The sequence below is a fragment of the Capra hircus genome, chromosome 5 (assembly GCF_001704415.2).
Source record: "Capra hircus breed San Clemente chromosome 5, ASM170441v1, whole genome shotgun sequence".
Taxonomy (NCBI): Eukaryota; Metazoa; Chordata; class Mammalia; order Artiodactyla; family Bovidae; genus Capra; species Capra hircus.
Genome location: NC_030812.1, coordinates 105,265,902 through 105,289,238, shown reverse-complemented (window position 1 = coordinate 105,289,238; position 23,337 = coordinate 105,265,902). Strand labels below are relative to the sequence as shown.

The 23,337-nt window shown below is 52.5% G+C and overlaps 1 protein-coding gene across 2 annotated transcripts in view; it reads left to right on the top strand.

The window, feature by feature from the left end:
- PRMT8 (protein arginine methyltransferase 8) overlaps positions 1–23,337 on the top strand; it is a 69,527-nt gene that overhangs the window by 22,094 nt on the left and 24,096 nt on the right. For both annotated transcript variants that reach the window (XM_013964281.2, XM_018048621.1), the window contains exons 2-4: positions 6,905–7,090; positions 15,270–15,425; positions 17,968–18,031. In XM_013964281.2, the coding sequence (XP_013819735.2) occupies positions 6,905–7,090; positions 15,270–15,425; positions 17,968–18,031 (406 nt within the window). The remainder of the gene's footprint in view (positions 1–6,904; positions 7,091–15,269; positions 15,426–17,967; positions 18,032–23,337) is intronic.

Genomic DNA, 23,337 nt, shown 5'->3' with positions numbered 1-23,337 from the left:
CTGGGAAGGAAGAGGCTGTGAGACCTGGGCCAGGAACCCTCCTCCTCTCACGCCCTCCTCTGCTCCCCCTCCGGTGCCCCACCCCTGCAGGTCCCTTTCTGTCCCTCCGCGGGGCCTCAGGCTGGGCAGGCGGCTGCGGAGGACAGGCTCAGGTTAGAAAAAGCTCTCCTGACATTTAGAGACAGAGCAGGATTTGGCACCTCCAGTGGCGCCTTTTGTTCTCAGGAAAATCGTCCGTTCGGCTTGGGCCAGCGCCAGTGACAGCCATTTATAGCCCAGCGAGCTTAGGTGGCTTCAGCTGCCTGGTGCAGAAAGGCTGGCTGCCCCCTGCCCCCCCACCGCCTGCAGGCTCTCGGCCTCCCTGCTCTTCACCCTCCTTATCCTCTCCCTCCTCTCTCCGCCCCTCCCCTGTTTCCTAGAGGCCCCAGTTCTAGATTTGCCCACATGACCTTAGACACATCCCCTTCCTCACGTAGACCCCAACTTCTCCTGGAGTTCGCTGTCTACTCATTTTGGAACTTAGTCACCTTGGCGAGGTGCCTACCTGTGCCAGCCTCCACCGAGGGCTTGTCCTCTGCTTCCACATGGCCTTTGACCCTCCCCACCAAACCCCAGGTTGGGCTTCCTGCCTGGGCTGGCTTTGCTACCTACTTCTGAGTGCAGAGTCTGGCTCCCAGCAGAAGCTGTCAAGCTTGGTGGGACAGAAGTGGCGCAACCACAGTACCGGGGTCAAGAGCACGGCTTTGCTGTCAGACAGACAATAACTGGTTCATGTGTTGGCGCTGTTACTCACTAACTCTGGGCTTAGGAAGTGATTGAATTTTTTGAGCTTCAGCTTCCTCACCTGTAAATTTCATTACCTCATTGAGTTATTACGAGGCGTTTATGGGATATCTGTGAAGTGCTTAGCATAGTGCCTGGCACACAGTGGGCTCTCAGTCACTGTTAAGGATCATCACCATCACCACCATCACGACCACCACCATCATCACCAGCACCATCACCACCGTCATTACCATCATCATCGCCACCGTCACCACCATCACCGTCAGCAACACCATTATCATCTACCCTCATTTTCAGGTGGAAGTGGAGCTAGGTAAAAAACTCTGTCTCTGAATCCCCAGCCCTGCCCGTGGAATTCCCACCCACCCTTTGAGGACCAGCTGGACACCACTTTTGCAGGGAGCCCTTCTCCAGTCTCCAGCTTCGGTGTTTCCACAGCCCTTTATCTAATATCTCAGCGTTTAGGAGCCTGGGCCTGTTGACTGCAGTGGAATGCGGTGGGCCAGGGAGACGACAGGTGAGAAGTACTGGTGAGAAGCTGTGCTGAAGACGCCCTGGGAGAGGCCAGACCTGGGGGCAGGTCACAGCATCCGAGGAGTCCTGATCCGCAGTGGGCACTAAGAATAGAAGACAAAGTCGCAAATCCTCTCAGTGGAAGGTGACCCTGAGCAGACTGGGGAGCAGGCAGCAGTGGGAGATTTTCCACAAGAGCAGTGCCCTGAGCCCAGGCCCTGCGGAGGAGCCGGGAGGGCAGGGCAGGGCACGACTGGAGACAGCCACGTGGAAATGGTTACCAGAACCAGACAGAGCCTCAGGGGGCCCCGTGGAAGGGACCTTGGACTCAGAGTAGAATGGAGCTCAGGAGTGCAGGAGGCCCCTGTGACCTTGACCATGCAGCAGCCTGGTTCAGCTGGAACTTTTTTCTCTTAATGTATTTAAGTGGAGTCAAGATTGGGGCAGCTTCATGCATGGAGCCCTCTCCTGCATTAGAGTTGACGACGCAGCTTCCTGAGCACAGCATCCTCTGGACACGAGAGGCAGAGCGAGGATGGCTTTGTTCTGGTGCCCTTGTCTGGTTGCTGGAGTGCGGCACTTGGGTTACATGTCTTCAGAGCAGGGGCCATCACAGAACCAAAGGTGTGAGGACACGTCCTCCTGAGCCTCTCCTCCATGCCCCCTGGTGCCTCCATGGTCCCCAGAGGAGGCTGCTTCTCTCGCTGTCCCATCCTCACCCCCTCGACTCTCTTCCCTGAGGTCTCTCCCAAGTGAACCCCTCAGGCCCCCTCCTCTGCAGACAGCCTCCAAATCCAGAGAGCCAGCCTAAGCTTCCATCTGAGGTCTGGGATCACGGTTCCAGTGTTTCTACTTTCGGCTCTCCACAAAACTTGTACTGGCTCATGGCGTACATTTAAAAATACGTGAACCAGCACAAGGATGGAAAGAATGAACTGTCCACAACCCAACACGCTGCGACAGTTGCCACTGACTCTAGGACCTTCCCCAGGCCTCCCCTCCGCACTCACAGGCATGAAGAGGCTTCAGTTCTAAAAAACGCTCTCTCTTCTCCCACTGGCGCTCCTCAACCCACAGTTCGTCACGATCACATTTCTGTTATTAAACACTCTTCCGCCACATTTGAAACGGCTGTGTAGATGCTCCGTGGTTTGTACAATCAGTTCTGTTTTGTGAAAACCCCAGGTTGGCTCATATTCTTTCTTCCTTTTTTGTCTTTATTGAATTTTGTTGCAATATTGCTTCTGTGTTATGTTTTGTGTTTTTGGCCAAAAGGCATGTGGGATCTTAGCTCTCTGACCAGGGATCAAACCTGTACCCCTTGTGCTGGAAGGCAAAGTCTTAACCGCTGGACCACCAGGGAAGCCCCTGACTCATTTCCTGCCGTGATGAGTAGAGTCATCACCAAATTCCTACAGCGACGTGCGTATGATTATCCACGATTCTTTCCTTAGGATATATTCCAAAAAAAAAAAAAAAATGGAATGGCTGTGCTAAAGGATTTGTGCTTTTTACCACTTTTAATGCATTTTGTCAAACTATTTTCCCAGAAAGTCTCACTAGCACTGGAAGTATCCAAAAGCACTTATTTTTCTGCAATCATTACAAATGCAGTTTTAGGGTTTTTTTTTTTTTTTTTGAGTGGGTTGGGAGAGAGTTGTGCTTATTTGGAATTTAAAAGTTATAACTTTTTCATGTTCACTGGAAGTTATCTGGTTTCCAGAGAGACTGAATATCCTGGCAGCATGTTAATTTGCCATTTGTGGTGATCCTCATGGGAGTTGACCGTAAGATCCTCTGTTCAGTGTTAAATTGGAGAGGTTCCTCTTGTTCTGGCTGGCTTGTAAGGGCTCCCTCCATTTGAAGGGGTAAAGAACCTGTCTGCAATGCAGGAGACCCAAGTTCGATCCCTAAATTGGTTGAGAAGATTCCCCTGGACAAGGGAGAGGCTACCCATTCCAGGGTTCTTGCCTGGAGAATAACACAGACAGAGGAGCCTGGTGGGCTACAGTCCATGCGATCGCCAAGCACCAGGCACGACTGAGCAGCTGACACTTCCGCCGTGTGAAGGATATTAACCTTCGCTGCCACGTGTGTCAGAGGCATGCTTCTCACTTCCCCGTTGACCTTTCGGCTGTGTTTATGGCATTTCCCAGCTGGGACGATGTCACCGCCTGCCTGCCGGACATCTTTCCTCGTACGGTGCAGTGACGTGTCCAACTGTGCTGACTTGCTCATTTCTCTTTCCTAGTCAGCCAGGCTTGAAATGTTGGAGTCATCTTTGATTGCAGCATCTCTCTTCTCCCCTGCCTTCTGACAGTTGCCAGCTCCTGTGGATTCTATTTCTGCGATTTCTCTGGCAGGCAGCCCCTCTGACACCACAGTGGCTCAGTGGCTCATTATCTGGACTTTGGAACCGGGCTCGGAGGCTCGCACTTTGCCTCCCAGCCCCACCTTCCCCCACATCCTTCCTCCTTGCCCGCTCTCCACGCCCCCCTGCCCACCCCCTGCAGGCTGCCAGCACATCACTCTTCCTCAAGTAGAGCTCAAACCTAGAGGTCCCCTGTTGCAAATCACCACCAGCTCCCTCTCAATCTCGTATTTATTTACAGCCTCTTAGCCTGACTGTAATTTCTTCCAGTCGGATCTCCCAGTATCCCGGCCACGTTCCCCAAAGAAGCTCCACTGCTTCTCCACCCTTTGCCTATTTGCTGAAGCCACGTCTTCCTGGAACTCTCATGTCCTTCTAAAACTCCCTCCCGTCATCCTCAGCCACCAAAATCCATGGAGAAAGCCCCACCGTCTCAGGTCTCTCTGAATATTCAAGTTGAAGTGACTTCTCTGTACTTTGAACCTACACCACCCCCCATTCCCACCTTCCCCCACCCCCCTGCCCCGGCCCAGAGCAGTTTGCTTGAGTTTTTCCTGTAAAACAAATCTTCCTCCACCATCCAGTGGAGCCTCAAGGGTCTGCGGCTCCCATTAGATCGAGTCCTTTGAGGGCGCAGTACTTGCAGGTCTGTTTCTTCCACGGGACGCACAGTGCTCACGGCTGCCAAAGTTCATTGGGTGTTTGTGAAATGAAACAGGCAGTGATGCTTAGAGAAATCATACCGCTGCTGTTCCCCACCCCAGCGCCCTGGGACAGGGCACCCTGGCCGCCAATAGGCAGATCACAAGTCCCCTCTCTCTGGAGGAGGCTGAGCTAGGCTGACAGCCTTGGCACCAAGGCTTGGGTCACAGTCAACTCCTTATCCCCTGGACCTGTGATTATTGAGATGAACGGCTCTGAATCCATCCATCATTTGCCTCGTGATGCAATGGGAGGCACATGTGGCACTTTGTAAGTTGGCACCAGGGAAAGAATCTCATGGAGCCTGTGGCAAGGACCTTGGACTCAGAGCTACCTGGAGCTCAGGGGTGCAGGAGGCCCCTGTGACCTTGACCGTGGGAGAGCCCAGTCCAGCTGGGACTTTCTATCTCCTTAATATATTTAAACGGAGTCAAGATTGGGGTCAGCTTCATGCACAGAGCCCTCTCCAGCATTAGAGGTGACTCTGCAGCCAGCACGGGAGTGTGCAATTGACACAGTCTATTTTTAGCCTCCCAGAGACCGTGACCAACATCCCAAGCGGAGGGTGGGTGCACCTGCTGCATTCTAATGAGGCAGCCCATTGCCTCCCCTGCCAGACAGCCCGGGATAGCGCCGGCCTGGAATCTGATGTTGCTAAACTGGGAAGTGTGCTTATTTCCCAGAGGCTGTAGCCTAGATACACCAGGAAAACGGGACCACCACCACCCACCGAGCTCACTCCCCTCCAGCCCAGGGCTCTGGGAAGTCTTGGGGCTATGTCTGCAGGACAGCGGAGGGGATGGACTCGGATTTCTTGATCTTGCTCTGTCCTAGGACCTCGCTGTTTCCCTTGCTGGAGAGGAGTAAGTCTGTGTTGACCCGGCACACAGATGAGAAAACTGAGGCATAAATAAGGAGATGTTAGTGTACTCGGAATATTGTTACTACTACTAATGATTGTTGTTGTTGTTCAGTGGCTAAGTCATGTCTGACTTTTAGTGACCCCATGGACTGCATCACGTCAGGCTTCCCTGTCCTTCATCATCTCCTGGCGTTTGCTCAAACTCATGTCCATTGAGTCGGTGATGCCATCCCACCATCTCATCCTCTGTCGTCCCCTTCTTCTCCTGTCTGCAATCTTTCCCAGCATCAGGGTCTTTTCCAATGAGTTGGCCCTTCGCATCAGGTGGCCAAAATATTGGAGCTTCAGCTTCAGCATTAGCTAACCAATGGTAGTTCATATAATAAAGCGCTTACTATATGCAGAAAGTGTTCTAAACTCTTTACACGTATTAACTCATCACTTAAAGTAGACTTTTATAAATTCGGGACACCTGGATTTCCTACACTTTGGGAAAGGCAATCTTCTCCTGGCAGAACCATGCTTCTGCAGTGAAACCTGAACTTCTGGGCTCCCATCTCCTCCTCTGCCCTCCCCTTAGCCGGCGGAGGAGGAGGGACTGGTCAGTGCTGGGCAGCAGCTGAGGGGGGTGGAACTGAGCTGGCTGTCGGGTCAGGGAACCAGGGATGGGCCATGCGCTCACAGGAGGTTGTCTATCAGTGAGGGCACTCGCAGCTCAGAGCAACTTCTGCTGAAGTTCGGAGTCAAACAGTGAACCAGAAGCTGGGGGAGGACAGACAACACGCATGAGAAACCAGAACCCAAGAGACCTTCATTTCGGGGGCGGGGGGCCGCCTGTGTGCTGGAGAGAAGTCCAGGGGCTTGAACTGCCTAAGAACACAGGTGGGGGTTGTTTTCTTCAAACACATTCATGGTGCCCTGGGCCCTTCTCTGAGCCCTTTCCAGATACCACCGTCCCTAGTCTTCAGGACGGCTCTACGAAGTGGGGACCTTTATATTCCCATTTTAGAGCTGGGGAAACTGAGGCGCCAAGAGGTGAATACCTCTGGCCAAGGTTGTGCAGCTGGTGAGGGGCAGGGATTCATGTTTAAGGGGGCTGGCCCTTGGGATCCATACTCCAGCCATTCTGCTATGGAGTGCTATGTGACGCTATTACCTCTTTCTCTTCATTCTCCTCCAAGAAAAGGTTATTGTCCCCATTTGACAGATATGCAAAATGAGGCATACATGGGCCCAGGTCACCAACTAGTAGGAGACAGAATTGGGTTAAATTCGGGGGGCTTCCCTGATGGCTCAGTGGCCAGTACAGGAGACACAGGTTTGATCCCTGGGTTGGGAAGATCTTCTAGAGAAGGAAATGGCAAACCATTCCAGTATTCTTGCCTGGAGAATCCCATGGATAGAGGAGCCTGGGAGCTATTAGCCTATGGGGTTGCAAAGAGTCAGATACGACTTAGCGACTAAACAACAGGCAGGTTTGGCTCCCAGGTAAGCACACTGCCACCAACACAGCACGACCATCAGCTTGGGGACACCATCCCTTTGTCACCTTGGCTGGTGGGGCTGATGGAAGCTGGACTAGGAGAGGGGAGGGAGAGGAAGAGGGAGGGCAGAGTCTCAGAGGGCAGGAGGTGGCCACTGTTCATGCCTGCCCCTCCTCTTTCCCGCAGGTGAGCAGCCCCCCCTCTCAGCCCCCACAGCCGGTCGTCCCAGCCAAGCCTGTGCAGTGTGTCCACCACGTGTCCACTCAGCCCAGCTGCCCAGGACGGGGCAAGATGTCCAAGCTGCTGAACCCGGAGGAGATGACCTCGAGGGATTACTACTTTGACTCCTACGCCCACTTTGGGATCCACGAGGTATGGCGTCCTGAGCTGGTGGCCAAGCGAGGCGAGCTGGGTCCTGCGGCGACCGCACGTTTTCCTAGGGCAGCATCCTGCATGCTGTCGTTAAGGGAGATCTCCCCGAGGCTCAAGGCCAAGGGCCTGTCTCCATCCTGGGGGCTCCCCAGGTAAGAGATCAGGGCCAGGCCTGGACCCGGTGAGCAAGGGAAAGCATGTGTCTGGGTGTTTCTCAGTCAGAGAGGAAGAGACGCTTCTGGGGTCCTTGTTTTATGGTCCAGCATCCTCGCCTCTTTCTGAGCCTGAGCCTGAAGGTCCAAGAAGACCAGATATCCTTGGTCCTTGCTACCAGACGCTTTGCAGCTGGGGTCCTTCTGGCATCTTGATGTGCTGGCTTCAGGCATTGACGGGTCCGCAAGTTCTCCCTGGACCAGCGAGCATCTCCAGGGAGGGTCATCAGGCTTCCTTGGGAACCTGGGTCTGTCTGACACCCTGATTGATTCTCAGGAAGTTCTTATGTCTAAAGGCTGTCTTCTTCCATAGCAGGGGAGATTGATGATAGCTGCGGAACAGAACAGAGCCTCCTAATGAGCGCTTCCTGGCTGCAGTGGGGGGGCACAGGCAGTATTTCTTACCTCCCTCCCCCACCATCTCCAGCACCTCCTCACTCCAAACAAACAACGGACATGAGATGAGCCAAGCGCGTACTCAGGGCTGGCCGCTCTTCTCAGCAAGCTATCCGTGTCGTTGCATCAAAGCCCCAAGCACTCGATGAGGGAAGTGTTTCTATGATCCCCCTACAGTACGAAAACGTTTTGAAAAAGGAACAAAGGCTCGCTTGCTATGCAAATGCTTTTTCAAAAGAAGTCTCCGAGCTCCCCTTCCAATTAGATGCTTCTGTAAACCCTTCCTGTATCCAAACAGTGACGCTGCATTGCCAAAAGCGTGTTTAACAAGTCATAGGCAGCTTTTTCTTTTCCTGAGTGCCTACTCCATTCACGCTGGGTGTTGCTCATGGGGAGTTTTATGTTACTGACTCATTTATTCCTCAGGCCAACCCTACGAGGTTGGTATTATTATTTGTCCCTATTTCACAGATGAGGCTATATGACCTTAAGAATCTTATCAACCTCCATTCATCTTTGCTAGTTCCTTGGTGCTCAAGCTGATACTTGGCAAAGCTAGAAATGAAACCTTCACGTTTGTGGCCCCAGAGGCTTCACTCCTAACTTCTAGGCTATATAACGTTTTAAATGGGTCTTTCTTTCTTTCTTTCTGGAAACTTTGGCTTTGTTCCTGCTGGTCCCTTTGCAGTTTCCCATGGAGGTAGAGGGTGAAGGGGTTTGACCTCCTCTGAAGATGGCTCTCCACATCAGAGCATGGGGCCTGCAGGGAAGGGGCTGGGCCTTGTGTTTATTTCCAGGGTTCCGGGCAAGGGAGCCCTGGGCAGCTGAGCCTGCAACATTTGGCAGTTCCCACTGGGGTTTGGGAAGCTTGCGTTCTTTGGTGGCTCAGACGGTAAAGAATCTGCCTGCAATGAGGAGATCTGGGTTTGATCCCTGGGTCAGGAAGATCCCCTGGAGAAGGGAATGACAACCTGCTCCAGTATTCTTGCCTGGAGAATCCTATGGACAGAGGAGTCTGGCAGGCTACAGTCCATGGGGTTGCAAAGAGTTGAACACAACTGAGCGACTAACATTTTCTTCTTTCTTTTCTATCTGGGTGGGGATGGTGGATGGAGCCCTGTCCTAGGGAGGCAGGAAGGGTGCTCTCAAGAGCTTCCCTCCTCAGGACCCTGCCTCTAATTAAAGGACAGGCCTGGGACTCTGGATACCTGTCTCAGAGCAGGATCTTAGGAAGAGGCAGCAGTTCTGAGTCAGGCTTCAGTCATGTCAGACTCTTAGTGACCCCGTAAACTGTAGCCCACCAAGCTCCTCTGTCCATGGGATTCTCCAGGCAAGAATACTGGAGTGGGTTGCCATTTTCTTCTGCATTGAAGGCAGATTCTTTACTGCCTGAACCACTGGGCCAATAGTTCTGGGGGTCCCCAAATGCCCCCCTGGGCCCCCTGTTAGGGACCAGCTGACTGTGGTGTGCCCTTCCTGGCTGCCCCACTCCCTTTGACCCCTCCACCCACCACAACACATGTGGGCAGGATGTTCTCTCTGAGCTGTTACACCTCTATGATTCCTTCAGGTCAGGGTTCCCGCCTCTGACTCAGGCACTCAGCACACTGTCTGACTCGTACAGGTTTGTTGAACTAGAGGGTCGTCTCCTCACTTGGGCACTGCTGGTCCCTCCATGGCCAGGCATCTGGAGTGTCTGATGTCCCCTGGGGGGAGCCACCCAGGCTCACCTCCTACAGACAGTATGACCAGGTTCCCTCCATTTCATGTGTCCCTGGAAAACTCACACCTGCTCGTGAACACATGTGAGTGGAGTGCGGACTGAATGAGCTTGTGAACCTGGAGTAGACAGAGGATCTACATTCAGGTCATGCAGTTCACATCTCTCCTTAGTAACCTGTCCTAGAATAGTTTACCAGACCTTTGCATCAGGAAGTACTTCTGCTGACCCAGCTAAAATCCTTCGGGTCATCACGGGGGGCCATCCCTAGATCCTGGCCCCTGGGGAAACGTAGGAGTCTTTAATAGTGGTGGGGGCTAACTAGCTTCCCTTCACCCCTAAACTCCCCTCCAGCCCTTTCATCTCTGTGATTGTCCGCTGTGAAAGGAGGCTGGGGCATGTGGATGGCCTCCTCCCGTGATCCTTTGCAGAGAGCACCTGTTCATTTCTCTGTTATCAAACACCAGAGATCCCCTCTCTATGCCAGCTGGCTCATGGGGATGCCTTTACTTCCCCAGTCTGTACAAGACCCACATCTCACAGCCCACCTGGAACCGAGCTGGCCACTCAGCAGGCTTCTCCCATCATCAACAAGCCCCTCACGTGGGCAGGCAGCGGTACCGCCAGCTCGCTGATTCATAGTGACCAGCAAGTGTTTAGGAAATACGGTGCGGACAGGGTTGGGTTTGATTAGTCTGGAAATACAAACGACAAGTGCCCAGTGTGCTGTGTGTTGGCGGGGTGGCGGGGTGGGGGGCACCATCGGAGGTTGGAGGGCACAGTGGGAGGTGATTCGGAACACTTCTGGTCTTGCGTCCTATGGTCCCTCCAGAGCTGACTCCACGCTTGGCCTTGGGAAGGCAAGAGACAGGGAGAGGAGGACGGTGAATCCTGTCTCACGGCCTCTGCGAGAAGGAAGGAGCAGAAGCGACAGATGTCCTTGTGTGCAGAGGAGAGGGCCCCGGCCCCACGACCTGGCCTCACGACCTCTGAGATCCCGCCTCAGCTGCCAGAAGAATCAAGCACAGCAGGGCCATGTTCCCAGCTCCCCGCCAGCCCTGGGCGCCCCACCCGCTCCCAGCCAGCTCTCTTCTTTTGACAGTCTTGCTGCAGGTTCTTTTTGAAATAGATTCCTCAGGGCTGCATTTCCCAGCCATTTGTCAATGTCCTGCCATGTGTTCAGTGGGCAGGAGACAAAGTCACCCACAGCTGGGGGTGGGAACTGCTGCCACCGAAGAGAGGCATGCCCCTGTCTGAGTGTCTGGAGATGTCTCTGGGCTGTTCTCTTTCAGGAGGGATCAAAGCAAGGGCGTGTGGGGAGGGGTGGGGAGGCAGGGAGATAGCCTTGCTATGTCACAACTTCTCTTCCCCCAGAACTAGTGCCTTTGGACCGAACTCCTGTGGCCTGGAGCCTTAAGGAAGGGCAAAGGGGGGCAAAGAAATGACAAAAGATGAGGAATTGAAGGGGACCCTGGGGAGATCCCTTTTAGCAATAGCAGGATCTGCAGAGATGCTGGGCCGATCTGATTCCATTGGGAAAGGCAGTGAGGAGTTTGAATTATGAGTATGACTGGGAGAATTCTGAATCTTTGTCATATTTTTGCCTCCATTCCCTACTCACCCTCAACAGTCTCCTCCCAGAGGTGGAAAGGGTCCTCATTCTCACAAAGACCCAGAGCTAAGCACTTCTGTAACACTTCCTTCACTCATTTGGTCATGACAGCAACCCCATGAAACAGCTGCTCTCATTATCCCATTTTTCAAATGAGACTAAGCCGCAGAAGGATGAATGATGCTCTGGGGCTGCTGGAGAGCTCACTGGAGCTACGATTTGCATGCAGGTGCCCTGGCCCCTTCCTTATAGAGCACGGATTACACACTGTGCCCCGTGCCTGGTTCCGGGGATGCCATCTTGCAGTCTTGTAGGCTCTCAGTTTTGCAGCCTTGTTTTTTTCTCATGTCAAGCGATCTTGCAGTGTTTGGTCTCAGAGAGCTTCTGGAAGGAAAGGCACAAACTCACTTTCAAAGTATTTAGACTGAGACATGAGTTCAGTCTAACCAAACCATCCCCTTATGCAGCTTCTAAGATAACCAAAGATATGAGCCTTGGGGCAGCGCCGGAAGCAGTGGCTGGACTGAAACGCAAGCACAAATATTTTTAGCTCCTGTAGTTGAATTCCAAGGCCCTGATAGATGAATTAAATTCCCCCATCTGAATGAATCCTACTCGACTCCTAACCTGCTCAGCCCCTGATTGGACTGAACTGACCAACTCACCATTCTAGCAGCCTAGAAAGAAAGGCCATTCCCACTCAGAGAAATAACTGACTTCAGCTACTATTGTTCCTGAAGTGTTTCTTACTTGTTCTGTTTCAGCAGAAAAGCTATAGGTCTAGTGAATGGAAATCTGGCTTGAATCACCAAAACAGGGTCATCACTCCTCAAGGGATTCCCAGACCTAAGCATAAAGAATGAGTGGCAAGACTTGAGAAGAAACAAGAGAATTTTGTTCATAGTCAAGAGAAAAAACAGTCAATAGAAACAGATCTACAAGCAGCCCAGGTGTTGGGCTGATTAAAGATTTGTAAAGAGCTATCAGTATAATAAAAATGATTCTTAAAATTTTCTAGGGAGAGGTAATGGATGTAATAGGCGAAACTGAAATCTTCCAACTGAAAAATACAGTATCTAAACCAAATATTTGCTGGGTGGAATTGATAACAAATAGGATACACGGAAGAAAATATGTATGAATATGAGTACAGGAAAGAAAGAAATCACTGAAACTGAAGAACAGAGAGAAAAAAATTGACAAGTGAAACAGAGGCTCGATGAACTGTAAGACAGAATTAAGGGGTAAAGCATGTGAGTAATTGGAATTCAAGAGGAGGAGAGAAAGAATGGGACAGGAAAAAAAATGTTTGAAAACATATGGATGGATAAATATCTAAAATTGATTTTAAAAAAGGCCAGTAACCTTCTGGATTGATTTGCTCAAACAATGAAACCATATCAGAGACAGCCCTGCAGTCACAGTCCTCACCTGACCATGAGGATCCCTGGTTACTCTCGAAGTTCCGCCTCTCTTCTGCACAGGCCAAATGGACAAACTTTATGCAGATGTGGGTTTCCTGGAAATAGTCTCGTGGTCTCATGGATCTCATGAAACTAGTGATCCAATAGTTCAGAGCCAGTGCCCAATAATCCTCAAAAACCTGTTTATTTTCCTTTTCCAAGGAAGACACACTACTAAATGCCTACAGGTTTTCTAGGAGGAAGACGTGGAGAAAGATGGACAGTAGACACTTTAGGCAGTGTGACAAGGCTTCTTCTCCTATAACGCAGCCTCCCTTTCATTCAAGGAATTCTGAGTCTGTAAACTGGCTTAGGTCTGGGAATCCATTGAGGAGCGATGACCCTGTTTTGGTGATTCAAGCCAGACTTCCATTCACTAGACCTATAGCTTTTCTGCTGAAACAGAACAAGTAAGAATTTAGTATGCTTCTCACGACATATTTTCTAGAAGTATTTTAATTAACCGGTCACCCCCTAGGGTTTGGTGAGCCAAGCTCTTACAAATACTGCTCTGGCTCTCCTGTCCTTCACACTCTCCTCATCTTTGGCAATTCCATGCTACAAATTGGCCCCTGCTACCCCAGGATCCCAGCTGGATGTTGATCCCATGGTAACTTGGATCTCAGTTCCCAGCATAATTTCGGACCTAGAGAGAAGAGCACACAGAGCTGGTCAAGGATGCTGGACTTCCCCCATAAACTTCTGCCTCGCAGCGGTGGGTCTGTTCTCTGGCATCGGTGTGTGGGTCTCCCATGACAGATGTGTTTTAACTTTCCAATCTCCCTGACTCTTTTTGGATACCTTCCTTTTCTGCTTATCAGGGATGTGCTGGCACTTCCAATTCATTCAGCGTCAGCTGACTTTGACCATGTTTCCTTTGACCAACCACAACCATCAGAGGCACTCCAAGCCTCTGGAGGTAAAACAGTGAAGCCACAATCTTTGCTCACGGACCCATGTCAGTAGACTGGGCTCAACCCAGCTTTACGTTCCCTTCCAACTGTTCTCTCACCCTTCCTACACAGCACCCCCGCTATTCCCCAGATTCCCATCTGCATAAGCTAGAAGCACCATGCAGCTGTCTGGTGCGCCTCAGCCCGCCTCCTGCGCCACTCTTTGTGCCTTGCTATTCTGTTGTTGTTTAGCCACTGAGTTGTGTCTGACTCTTCACGACCCCATGGACTGTAGCTTGCCACACTCTTTTGTCCGTGGGATTCTCCAGGCAAGAATACTGGACTGGGTTGCCATGCTCTCCTCCAGGGGATTTTTCTGACCCAGGGCTCAAACCCAGGTCTCTTGCGTCTCCTATATCGGCGGGGGTGGGGATGGTTCTTTGTCTCTAGCGCCACCTGGGAAGCCCCATACTGGTACAGTTGCTTGCAAAGTAACACAAATACTCCTCAGGACCACCCTCACCAACCCTATCCCAGGTGGCACTAGGGGTGAAAACAACCCACCTGCCAACGCAGGAGACGTAAGAAACACGAGTTCTATCCCCAGGTCAGGAAGATCCCCTGGAGGAGGAAATTGCAACCCACTCCAGTATTCTTGCCTGGAGAATGGGCCACAGTCCATGGGATTGCAAAGAGTCCGACGCGAATAAGGCGACTTAGCACAGCACAGTGCGTACGGGTAAGACTCTTCAGGAAAAGGGAAACGAGCTTTCTTGGGCAAGGGCAGAAGGTGCTTTTGCTGGCAGACAAGACTGTGCCATTTAGGAACGTGAGGTCCCAGCTTCACCCGAATCTGCCTGTATGTTCCCATTCCAGTTCTCAGGACCTCGTTCTTTCCCAGTCGATGACTCAACTTTAACAAAGAGACCCTGCAAGGATAGGGGATTCAATCCATGTTGTCATTCAGACAAGATTAGACTTTGGCTTTGCTTTTCAGAAATCTTGACCTTGCAAGAAAATAAGAGTTTCACGCCCCGCTTTTATTCTTTTCTTCCTTTTTTTTTTTTTCCTCCTAGAAGTCATAGAAGTTTTCAAGTGCTAAATGAGCTGGGAATTTAAGTCCCTGAGCTCATCATTTTCTTCCTTTAAGTTTTCTAGTACAATTAGCAATGACCAACCAACCAATCAATCCACCCCATTAAAATGCTCTAAGGTTGCAAATACTTGGTCACTCAGAGTCCTGTCTTTTGTAGGAACTTTATCACAGATATCTAAGGCTAAAATCTGGGTAACTCTTTTGCCATTTCACCAGAGCCCTCTTCACCAATGGCAACAGATTCATTAATGCCTTTAAATCTAATCAGATCAGAGAACCAATCCCAGAAAACTCAGAACTTGTTCAGAGAACCCATCCTTAAGCTCTGTTCCTTAGGAGCTGTTCTTGGTGCCTCAGGCAATTGTGTAAGGTCATTGTCTCCATGTCTCATGGTGGAGCTGAAGTCCAGGGCACATAATCAGGAAAGGAGCAAGAATGACAGTTCTCTCACCACAACAGAAAGTTCTGCTTTGGGTCTAACTTAAATCCCTCACGCTGTGCTCATACTTCCCCCTTATTTTGGTTTTTGAGAGATCGGAGCCTTCCCAGGTCTGGACAGGAGTTTAACCTCCTTTGAGGGTACAAAGCGACCTTCCCGGGACAGACTTTTAGAGCACTGTGTGTCCTATGCGGGTGCCCTGGCCTAGCCATGCTTTTCCGTGGCTCGTCCTCATGACAGAGCTGAGGTCCCTGAAGAATTTGGCGGGACAGCCCCGGGGCCGTGTGACCCTGTAGGTGTGTGGCCAGGTGCCCTAAACACATTGACTCTGCCTTTCCTTCCACACAGGAGATGCTGAAGGATGAGGTGCGGACGCTCACTTACCGGAACTCCATGTACCACAACAAACATGTGTTCAAGGACAAGGTGGTGCTGGACGTGGGGAGCGGCACCGGGATCCTCTCCATGTTTGCTGCCAAGGCAGGGGCCAAGAAGGTGTTCGGGGTGAGCATGGCCTCTGCGGGGACACTGGCCCTTCCTGGTCCTTCTGGCCCTTCCCAGTTCCCATCCTTGCTGGGGTCACACACACCCTGCAGGAGGCAGTCAGGCATGGCTCTCGGGAGGCAAGCAAGCCCCTTAGCTCCCTGTCACCTGGGCATTGCTCCTGGCCTTGCCCTGGAGTTGCTGATGTGTATACAGGATTTTGACTTTTCTGAAACCATTTTGGGCTCATCATTGCCTCAGAGTCCTTAGTCCTATGTGGGCTTGAGAGGCAGGGCATGGTGGCTACACCTGTGAGCTCTGGTTGGAATCTCTGCTCTTCCACTCCCAATAGGTATGATCCAGACTATTCACTTCTCTTCTGTACCTCAGGGTGACTACAAGGAGGGGATGAGTTTAATACACAAATCAAGTGCTTAGCACAGTGCTTGGTGCAAGTCAAATGCCCAGTCTCTATTAGCAGAGTTGGGAGGGGGCCTCAGCGCTAACAAGGCAGTCTCCTTCCTCTGTTCTTTAAAGGCAAGCTGATGGATTTCATCCTGCTCTTCTGACTCCTGCAGCCTCTCCAGCTAGAGGTGGTGATGGGGGACCCACTGGGAGAGCTCCCGCAATGCAGCTGGGCGCAGCCCCAGGACGGGGGGCTGGGAGGGTCCAGAACTGGGGAGAAACTGAGAAAGCAGAGCTCTGAGCTGCTGGCTGACATAGTGGGTCTAGGGCTGGAAAATGGGAATTCATCTTGATCAAAATACAAGGCATGCTGCAGTTAAACACACAGCGTGTGCACAGGACGGCCCAATGCAGAGGCCGGCGGGAAGCTTTTGGTGGGCCTTCATTAGCTGAACCATCCTGCAGCTTGTCTCAAGACCCCGCCCCCTGCCAGGCTCCTGGTTGATTAGAGCCCCTCAAACTCCCCTGCACCCCACAACCCCCTGCCTGAACAACATCCCCCTCCATGCCTTCCTTAATGGCTCAGATGGTAAAGAAACTGCCTGCAATTCAGGAGACCGGGGTTCGATCCCTGGGTTGGGAAGATACCCTGGAGAAGGAAATGGCAACCCATTCCAGTATTCTTGCCTGAAGAATTCAATGGACAGAGGAGCCTGGCGAGCTACAGTCCATGGGGTTGCAAAGAGTCAGACACGACTGAGCAACTAACACTTTCATTTTACATGCCTGACTTGAAAGATACCCAGGTCCTGGTTGGAAGGGGTCTCAGGGCGGTCTCAAGGCCCCTCTGGTAGCCTTGACCAGCAGAGCCGTGATGTACTTGCCGAGGTCCACGTAGAGGGTGCAGAGCCAGCCCGGCTGCACACGGCCAAGTCCTGCTGTCTCCACGGCACTGCCTCTCCCCACCCTCTAACCTTCCTTCCTTCATGGGGCCTCTCCCTCAGGATGGGGGTGTCTGGTCAAGGGACTGATTCCCTTCCAAGGTGCTCACAGAGCCTCAGGGCTTGGTGTACACCCCCTGTGACTCCCTCCGTCCTCCCTTCAGGGGCTCTCTGAGGTCCCAGCTCAGCTCCAGAGTCACACAGGAGCCCCCAGGGCAGAGCCAAGCAAGGAAGGGCAGCCATCATTCGCTTCCAAGTCAGGGGGCTTCAGCTGCAGGTTTTGACGGCTGCCCCTCTGTTTCCAGCACCCGGGAAACAGGTTTTCTACCGCCAGACTGGGGCTTGTTCTCCTGCTGTTCTGACAAGGTCTTACTCTCAGCTGAAAGTCAATGAATTTCTTGAGCATCTTAGCCCTTTGCTTAGGAGGGGCTTCCCTGGTGACTCAGATGGTAAAGAATCTGCCTGCAATGCAGGGGACTGGGGTTCGATCCCCAGGTTGGGAAGATCCCCTGGAGGAGGAAATGGCAACCCACTCCAGTATTCTTGCCTAGGAAGTTCCATGGACAGAGAAGCCTGGCAGGCTACAGTCCGTGGGGTCACAAAGAGCTGGACTCGACTTAGCAACTAACACTCTCACACTTTACTTAGGAGATGTGGAGAGCCTGGCAAGACTTCTAGATTAAGAAGAATCAATTCTTTCAAAGGTGGAGATGGCAGAAGGAGTTAGGGTTAACACAAGTCTGCCCATGGGGCGGGGAAGGGTCTCAAGACGTCCTGAGTCCCTGACCTGCCCTTTTCCGATGGCCTTTCTTGTGGACGGTACCCGTTTAGCCAGGGAGGGCCAGGGGAAGGAGAATGACAGCAGGAAGGCTCATAGTTGCTCTGGGGGCTCTGCCTTCCCACTTCCTTCACCCCACCACCCCCAAGACAGTGGCCATGCCAGGGGGGTTGCCAGGCCTGGTTGTTCCTACCAGATCTCCCAAGTCAGAGGCCAAGCTCTCCACTGCGGGGCAAAAGCAGCCAGTTTAGTGGGAGAGCCACTGGCCTGTGCTTTGGAAGGGTTGAGGGTTAGGTTTCCATCTGCCACGAAGTAGCCACGTGGCCTTGGGTAGGTCATCGCACCCCCAGGCCTCAGCACCTCCGTCTGTTCTACTGGCCCTAAATTGCATGCTGTGATTCTTTTAATGCCTGGCTCCTTTGCTCTGTATCCCCTCCAGATTGAATGCTCCAGTATTTCTGACTACTCAGAGAAGATCATTAAGGCCAACCACTTGGACAACAGTAAGACTCACCTCTGCCTGCTTTCCTGTGGAGGGAGGGGGCGAGGGGTTTGTACTTCCTTGTTTGGGTGGCAGAGACTGATGTAAGACCACTTGGCCTTGAAAAGGTGGAGGCCAGCCACTGCCTTATTAGCAGGACTGTGTCCACAGGGCTCAGAGTTTCCCAGTCCCTGCCAGGCTGGCCAAGGGCAAGTCTGTCCCAGTTCAGCCTGTGCTGAGCCCAGCCTGAGGCTAAAACCTTCATTTCCAAGCCCTTTGCTGGCCCCAGCTGTCCCTCCTCCTCCCGTTCCCTCTCAATGCCTCCAGCCCTATGTCCACTGAGCAACATCCCAGCAGATCCCAGGCTCTGTATTTGGAGAAAGGTCATCTTCTCATGCCCACAGGCCCCGCTGCTGATGGACTGTCTTGGCAAGTAGCTTGCCCCTGGAAGTGAGACCCTCTTACAGCTAGTCTGAGCACAAGGAGCTGTGTTTCCTTCCCTTCTCCTCATTCCTTTCCCAGGCGTTTGTGATCTCCTCGGCTCCTCCCCCTGGGACTCATCTTGAATATGCTCACCCTCATGAGGGCCCCTAATCAGAATAACTCCTGTATCTCCCATCCCCCAGTATTCTTGCCCGGAGAATCTCCGTGAACAGAGGAGCCTAGTGGGCTACAGTCCTTGAAGTCGCAAAGAGTCGGACACGACTGGAGTGACTTAGTGTGCGCGCACACACTGGATCGGTTTCCTGTGTGTGGTCACCACCTCCTGCTTTCCCACCTGCCATGCAGTGCTGGGCTCCCACCCCTGGCTGGGCAGGCCCCTGTGTGGATGCCCGATCTCTGGGCTCAGGCTCAGGTGGGCAGAGCCTGGCTGCCCCTGCTGACCACGCCCCTCCAAGGGTGAGCCCCTGCTCATCACGTGGCCTCAGACCCCATCTGGCCTGTCTTTTGCTGGTGGCATCTTCTCAGCCCACCTCGTGGCTCCAGGAGAGAATCATTCCCTGCTCTGTGTTTCAATGGCTCACATTTGATTCTGTGCTATGGAGGCAAAGACCTGGGAGGGACAAACAGTTGTCCCCAGGTGGATGGCCACCCCCATGGCCCATGCTTATCCTCTTCACACAGGTCCGGGGGGGGGGGGGTCTTTTCAAGGCAAAGCGTGTTCTGCCTTGGCATGTATACTAGAAAGAGGACAGCTTGGCTTCCATGGAAATGCTTCTGAAACGTGGCAACAGCCAATTGTGTGGGTCTCGGGAGCGTAGGTGTAGAGACATAAATAACAACCCAGGACATAAAATACCTGCTACCCAGAATCAATCAATCTCCCTCCCTCTCCACCTCCGTACGTCTCCCCGGATGGGTTTGTTCCCAGGCAGACGCGCACCTCCACACGGCCACCTGCAGGTGTGCGTGTGGCCTTCACGTGGCTCCTGCCACCCACGTGGCCCACACACGTGCTCAGATCAGGGTGTCGTCTCGGACACCAGGGCTGACAGCCGCCACTTCCTCTCTTTGCCCACCCAGGAGACCCATAGTTCTAGAAGACAAATGCTAATCCGTTGACTTTTCAGAACACTAAAGGGAATAGTCGGGCCCTTCTTTCTCTTCTTTTGCCCTGGAGCATGAAGGTCATGGACGCAGAAGCCCAAGGAGAGTGTGAGGCACAGAGAGGCAGCAGGAAGGGCTTCATCAGGTGGCTCCCCTTCTGAGTCCCAGCTCCTGGTGCAGGAGATGCCGCCACACTCAACTCACAGGATTACTGGGGGATTAGAGAGAATACGCGCGAGGGGCCTGTACAGCAAGCCTTAACTGTAGATCTTTCCGGCTTTATGTTCTGCACTTTGCTCATTCCTGGTCACGCATCCCAAGCCTTTTGTAGATGATACTTGAATTCTCTGCCCTGTAGCATCCCTCCATGCTTGCGGCCATCCAGTCCTGGGACGATTCCCCTGATGAGGGTCCCACCAGCAGCCACCTGGGGCTGTGATGGTTTGAAGAACTTCCTTCTGCTGGAGTCTGCCTCTCTGCAGCCTGACCACAATGCTCTGGGTCATCACTTTGGGACCACACAGAATAAGGGGGCTCCCCTTCACCTAGCAGCCCTACTCTCACAGATGCAGGGACACAGCCCCCGTTCCTTCACCCATGGCTTTGGTTTCAGCCCCCTTCTCCTTGGGCCATGCGCCAGCATCCCTCTCACGCTGGCAGAGGACACTCTGGCTCCTTTAGCAGCTGTGGGGACCTCAGGCCACACCGGCACTCAGCTGGCATCAGCCATGATCTGCAGTCTACCCACATGTGACTGCCTAGCAGCAACTCCTCACCTCTGTCCAGTCTGTGGATACTTTGAATCCAAACTGAGAATCACACCTTATCTACATATCAAGCCTCATGTTGTTAGGTTTGGTTCTTCCTTACAATCTGCTGGGCTTCCCTTGTGGCTCAGCTGGGGAAGAATCTGCCTGCAATGCAGGTGACCTGGGTTCGATCCCTGGGTTGGGAAGGTCCTTTGGAGAAGGGAAAGGCTACCCACTCTAGTATTCTGGCCTAGAGAATTCCATGGACTCTATAGGCCATGAGGTCACAAAGAATCAGGCACAACTGAGCGAGTTTCACTTTGGCGCTTTCACTATAATCTACTCGGAGTCCCTAGGCAGAGACGGGGGCTTCCCTGGAGGCTCAGTGGCTAAGAACCTGCTTGCCAATGCAGGAGACGCAGGAGATGTGGGTTCAATCCCTGGGTTGGGAAGATCCCTTGGAGGAGGAAATGGCAACCCACTCCAGCATTCTTGCCTGGGAAATCCCATGGACAGGGTAGCCTGACAAGCTACAGTCCCTGGGGTTGCAAGGAGTCCAATAGGACTGAGCATGTACGCAGGAGTCCCCAGAGCCTTGCTCTTTGGCGATCACTGTTCTTTATGAGGCGCCATCTTCATAGGGAGGAGCTGGGGTGGAGGCAGTGGGGCGGCCCCCGTAGGCTGGTCTAATCCAGTTCAGCTCTGAGCCAGCACCTTTGAACACAGTCAGGGAACAGCTGTGAATCTGCACAATAATCGGTCAGCTTCCACTCCAGAGAGGCCGTGGAGAAGGTACCTTGCCAGATCCGCACGTGGGGCCTGGCATGGTAGCTGAGAACTCTGGCAGGTTCACCCTCAGTTCCAAAAGATCAGCTTGTGATCTTGGGCACCTGACCTTCTGTGCCTCCATTTCCTGCTCTGGGAAATGGGAACAACAGTGAGACAGACCACAGAGGGTTTCACAGCGCTACCATATTTTCAGTGAATTTGCAAAATGGATGCAGGGCATTTGGTGGCTTGAAATTGGCCTCAGTGGGAGTATTTGTGTGGAGAAACAGGCAGATGCTGCAAGTCAGGGCATCCTTCCTTCCTGGAGAACCCCCTGTTAAGTGTCTCCCAGCACAGCTCTGTGTAAAGCACGACAGTGTACATGTGCCGTTAGCAGCCAATACATGTTAGCTATTGTTATGATTATTTCATTCATTAACTTGACTAATAGGCTGGTCCAAAGAAGGGATGAGGTTAATCAGATATGATGGCTGTTAATGAACCTGTAGTGGCTCTTGGCAATGGCTGCTTCCCTCAGAGGCAGCCCATGAATAATCCCCAGGACTGGGTTCATGCACCCACCCCTGGGGGAGGGATGTCACCCACAGTCTGGGCCCCAGGCCAGATGCAGGGGAGCTGGGGAGAAGAGCACAGATGAGGTCTGTGCTCTCATGATGCTTACAGTCTCAGGGAGGGCACAGACACAACAGAAGTGCGCACACAGCATCCCAATAGAATCACAAATGGTGCAGCGCTCTGGAGGACAGGATGGAGCAGTTGAGAAAGCTGGGGTCCGCTTTGGATGGGGTGGCCGCCCAGGCATGTCTGACTCTGCTCATATCGTGGGTGAGGGCCTCACTCCCAGCCCTGCTGCCCGTGACATCATGGCTGAGCCAGAACAGGGCAAGGGTGGGAGTGTCTACACCCCAAACAGCAGTGTGTGATCAGGTCGTGATCCTGTCTGTGTGCAGATGCAAGACGGGGGTCTCAAGTGGCTTTTACCAGGTTGAACAGCAGGCCTGGATTTTTCTTCAACTTTTTGTTTTATATTAGTGTGCGTGTGCTCAGGCGTGTTTGTCTCTTTGTGACCCCGTGGACTGTGGCCCACCAGGCTCCTCCGTCCATGAATTCTCCAGGCAAGAATACTGGAGTGGGTTGCCATTTCCTTCTCCAGGGGATCTTCCCATCTCAGGGATCGAACCTGCCACTTCTGCATTGGCAGGAAGATTCTTTATGACTCTGCCATCTGGGAAGCCTTATTTTATATTGACAGTAAAAGTGTTTGTCCCTCAGTTGTGTCTGACTGCAACCCTATGGACTGTAGTCCACCAGGCTCCTCTGTCCATGGGATTCTCCAGGCAAGAAAACTGGAGTGGGTTGCCATTTCCTTCTCCAGGGGATTTTCCCAACCCAGGCATCGAACCTGGGTCTCCCACATTTCAGGCACATTTTTGACCAACTGAGCCACCAGGGAATCAAATTGACAATGTTGTGATAGTTTCAGCAGAGCGACTCAGCTGTCCATACACGTTCTCCCCCGAACTCCCATCCAGGCTCAGGCCTAGATTCTGGCATCCTCTTTTGACATCCTGGGGGAATTCCTGGTGGCAGAGTGGTCAAGAATCTGCCTGCTAGTGCAGAAGATGCAGGTTCGATCCCTGAGCCAAGAAGATGCCCTGGAGAAGGAAATGGCAACCTGCTCCAGTGCTCTTGCCTGGAGAATCCCGGGGACAGATTAGCCTGGTGGGCTACGGTCCAGGGGGTTGCAGAGTCTGAACACAACTGAACACACACAGGTCATCGTTTAGTTTCCCCAGAAAAGCTCAGGCACCGGGTGGTCTTTCAGAGGATGGCGAAGGATGAGTTTCCTTCTAGAGGAAAGGTTCTGATGGAACCAGCCAACTCATCCATCACCCTGTCAATTGCACAGCAGCATCCAGGGTAGATTTTGCTGGGATCTTCACAGCAATGAATGCAGAATGAGCCCCCAGATGAAGTGTACGCCTGTCTTGAATGATCAAAAACTCAACTGAGAAGTTTCTCCTGCCATAGAGGGAGGGACAGGTCTGGGAAGGGACTCAGGGGCAGAGGATGTTTAGAGCAGGGGCTTTGCCTAAATCCTATGCACCTTACGTCTCAGTCATCCGGTCACCAAGGAAACAATGTCAGTGTTTGTTGCGAGCTTGCCCTTCACCTGTGTCATTTCATTTCATCAGTACAGCCTCTTGCCAAGTAGATGTCACTTCTCCTGATTGTTCTCTGG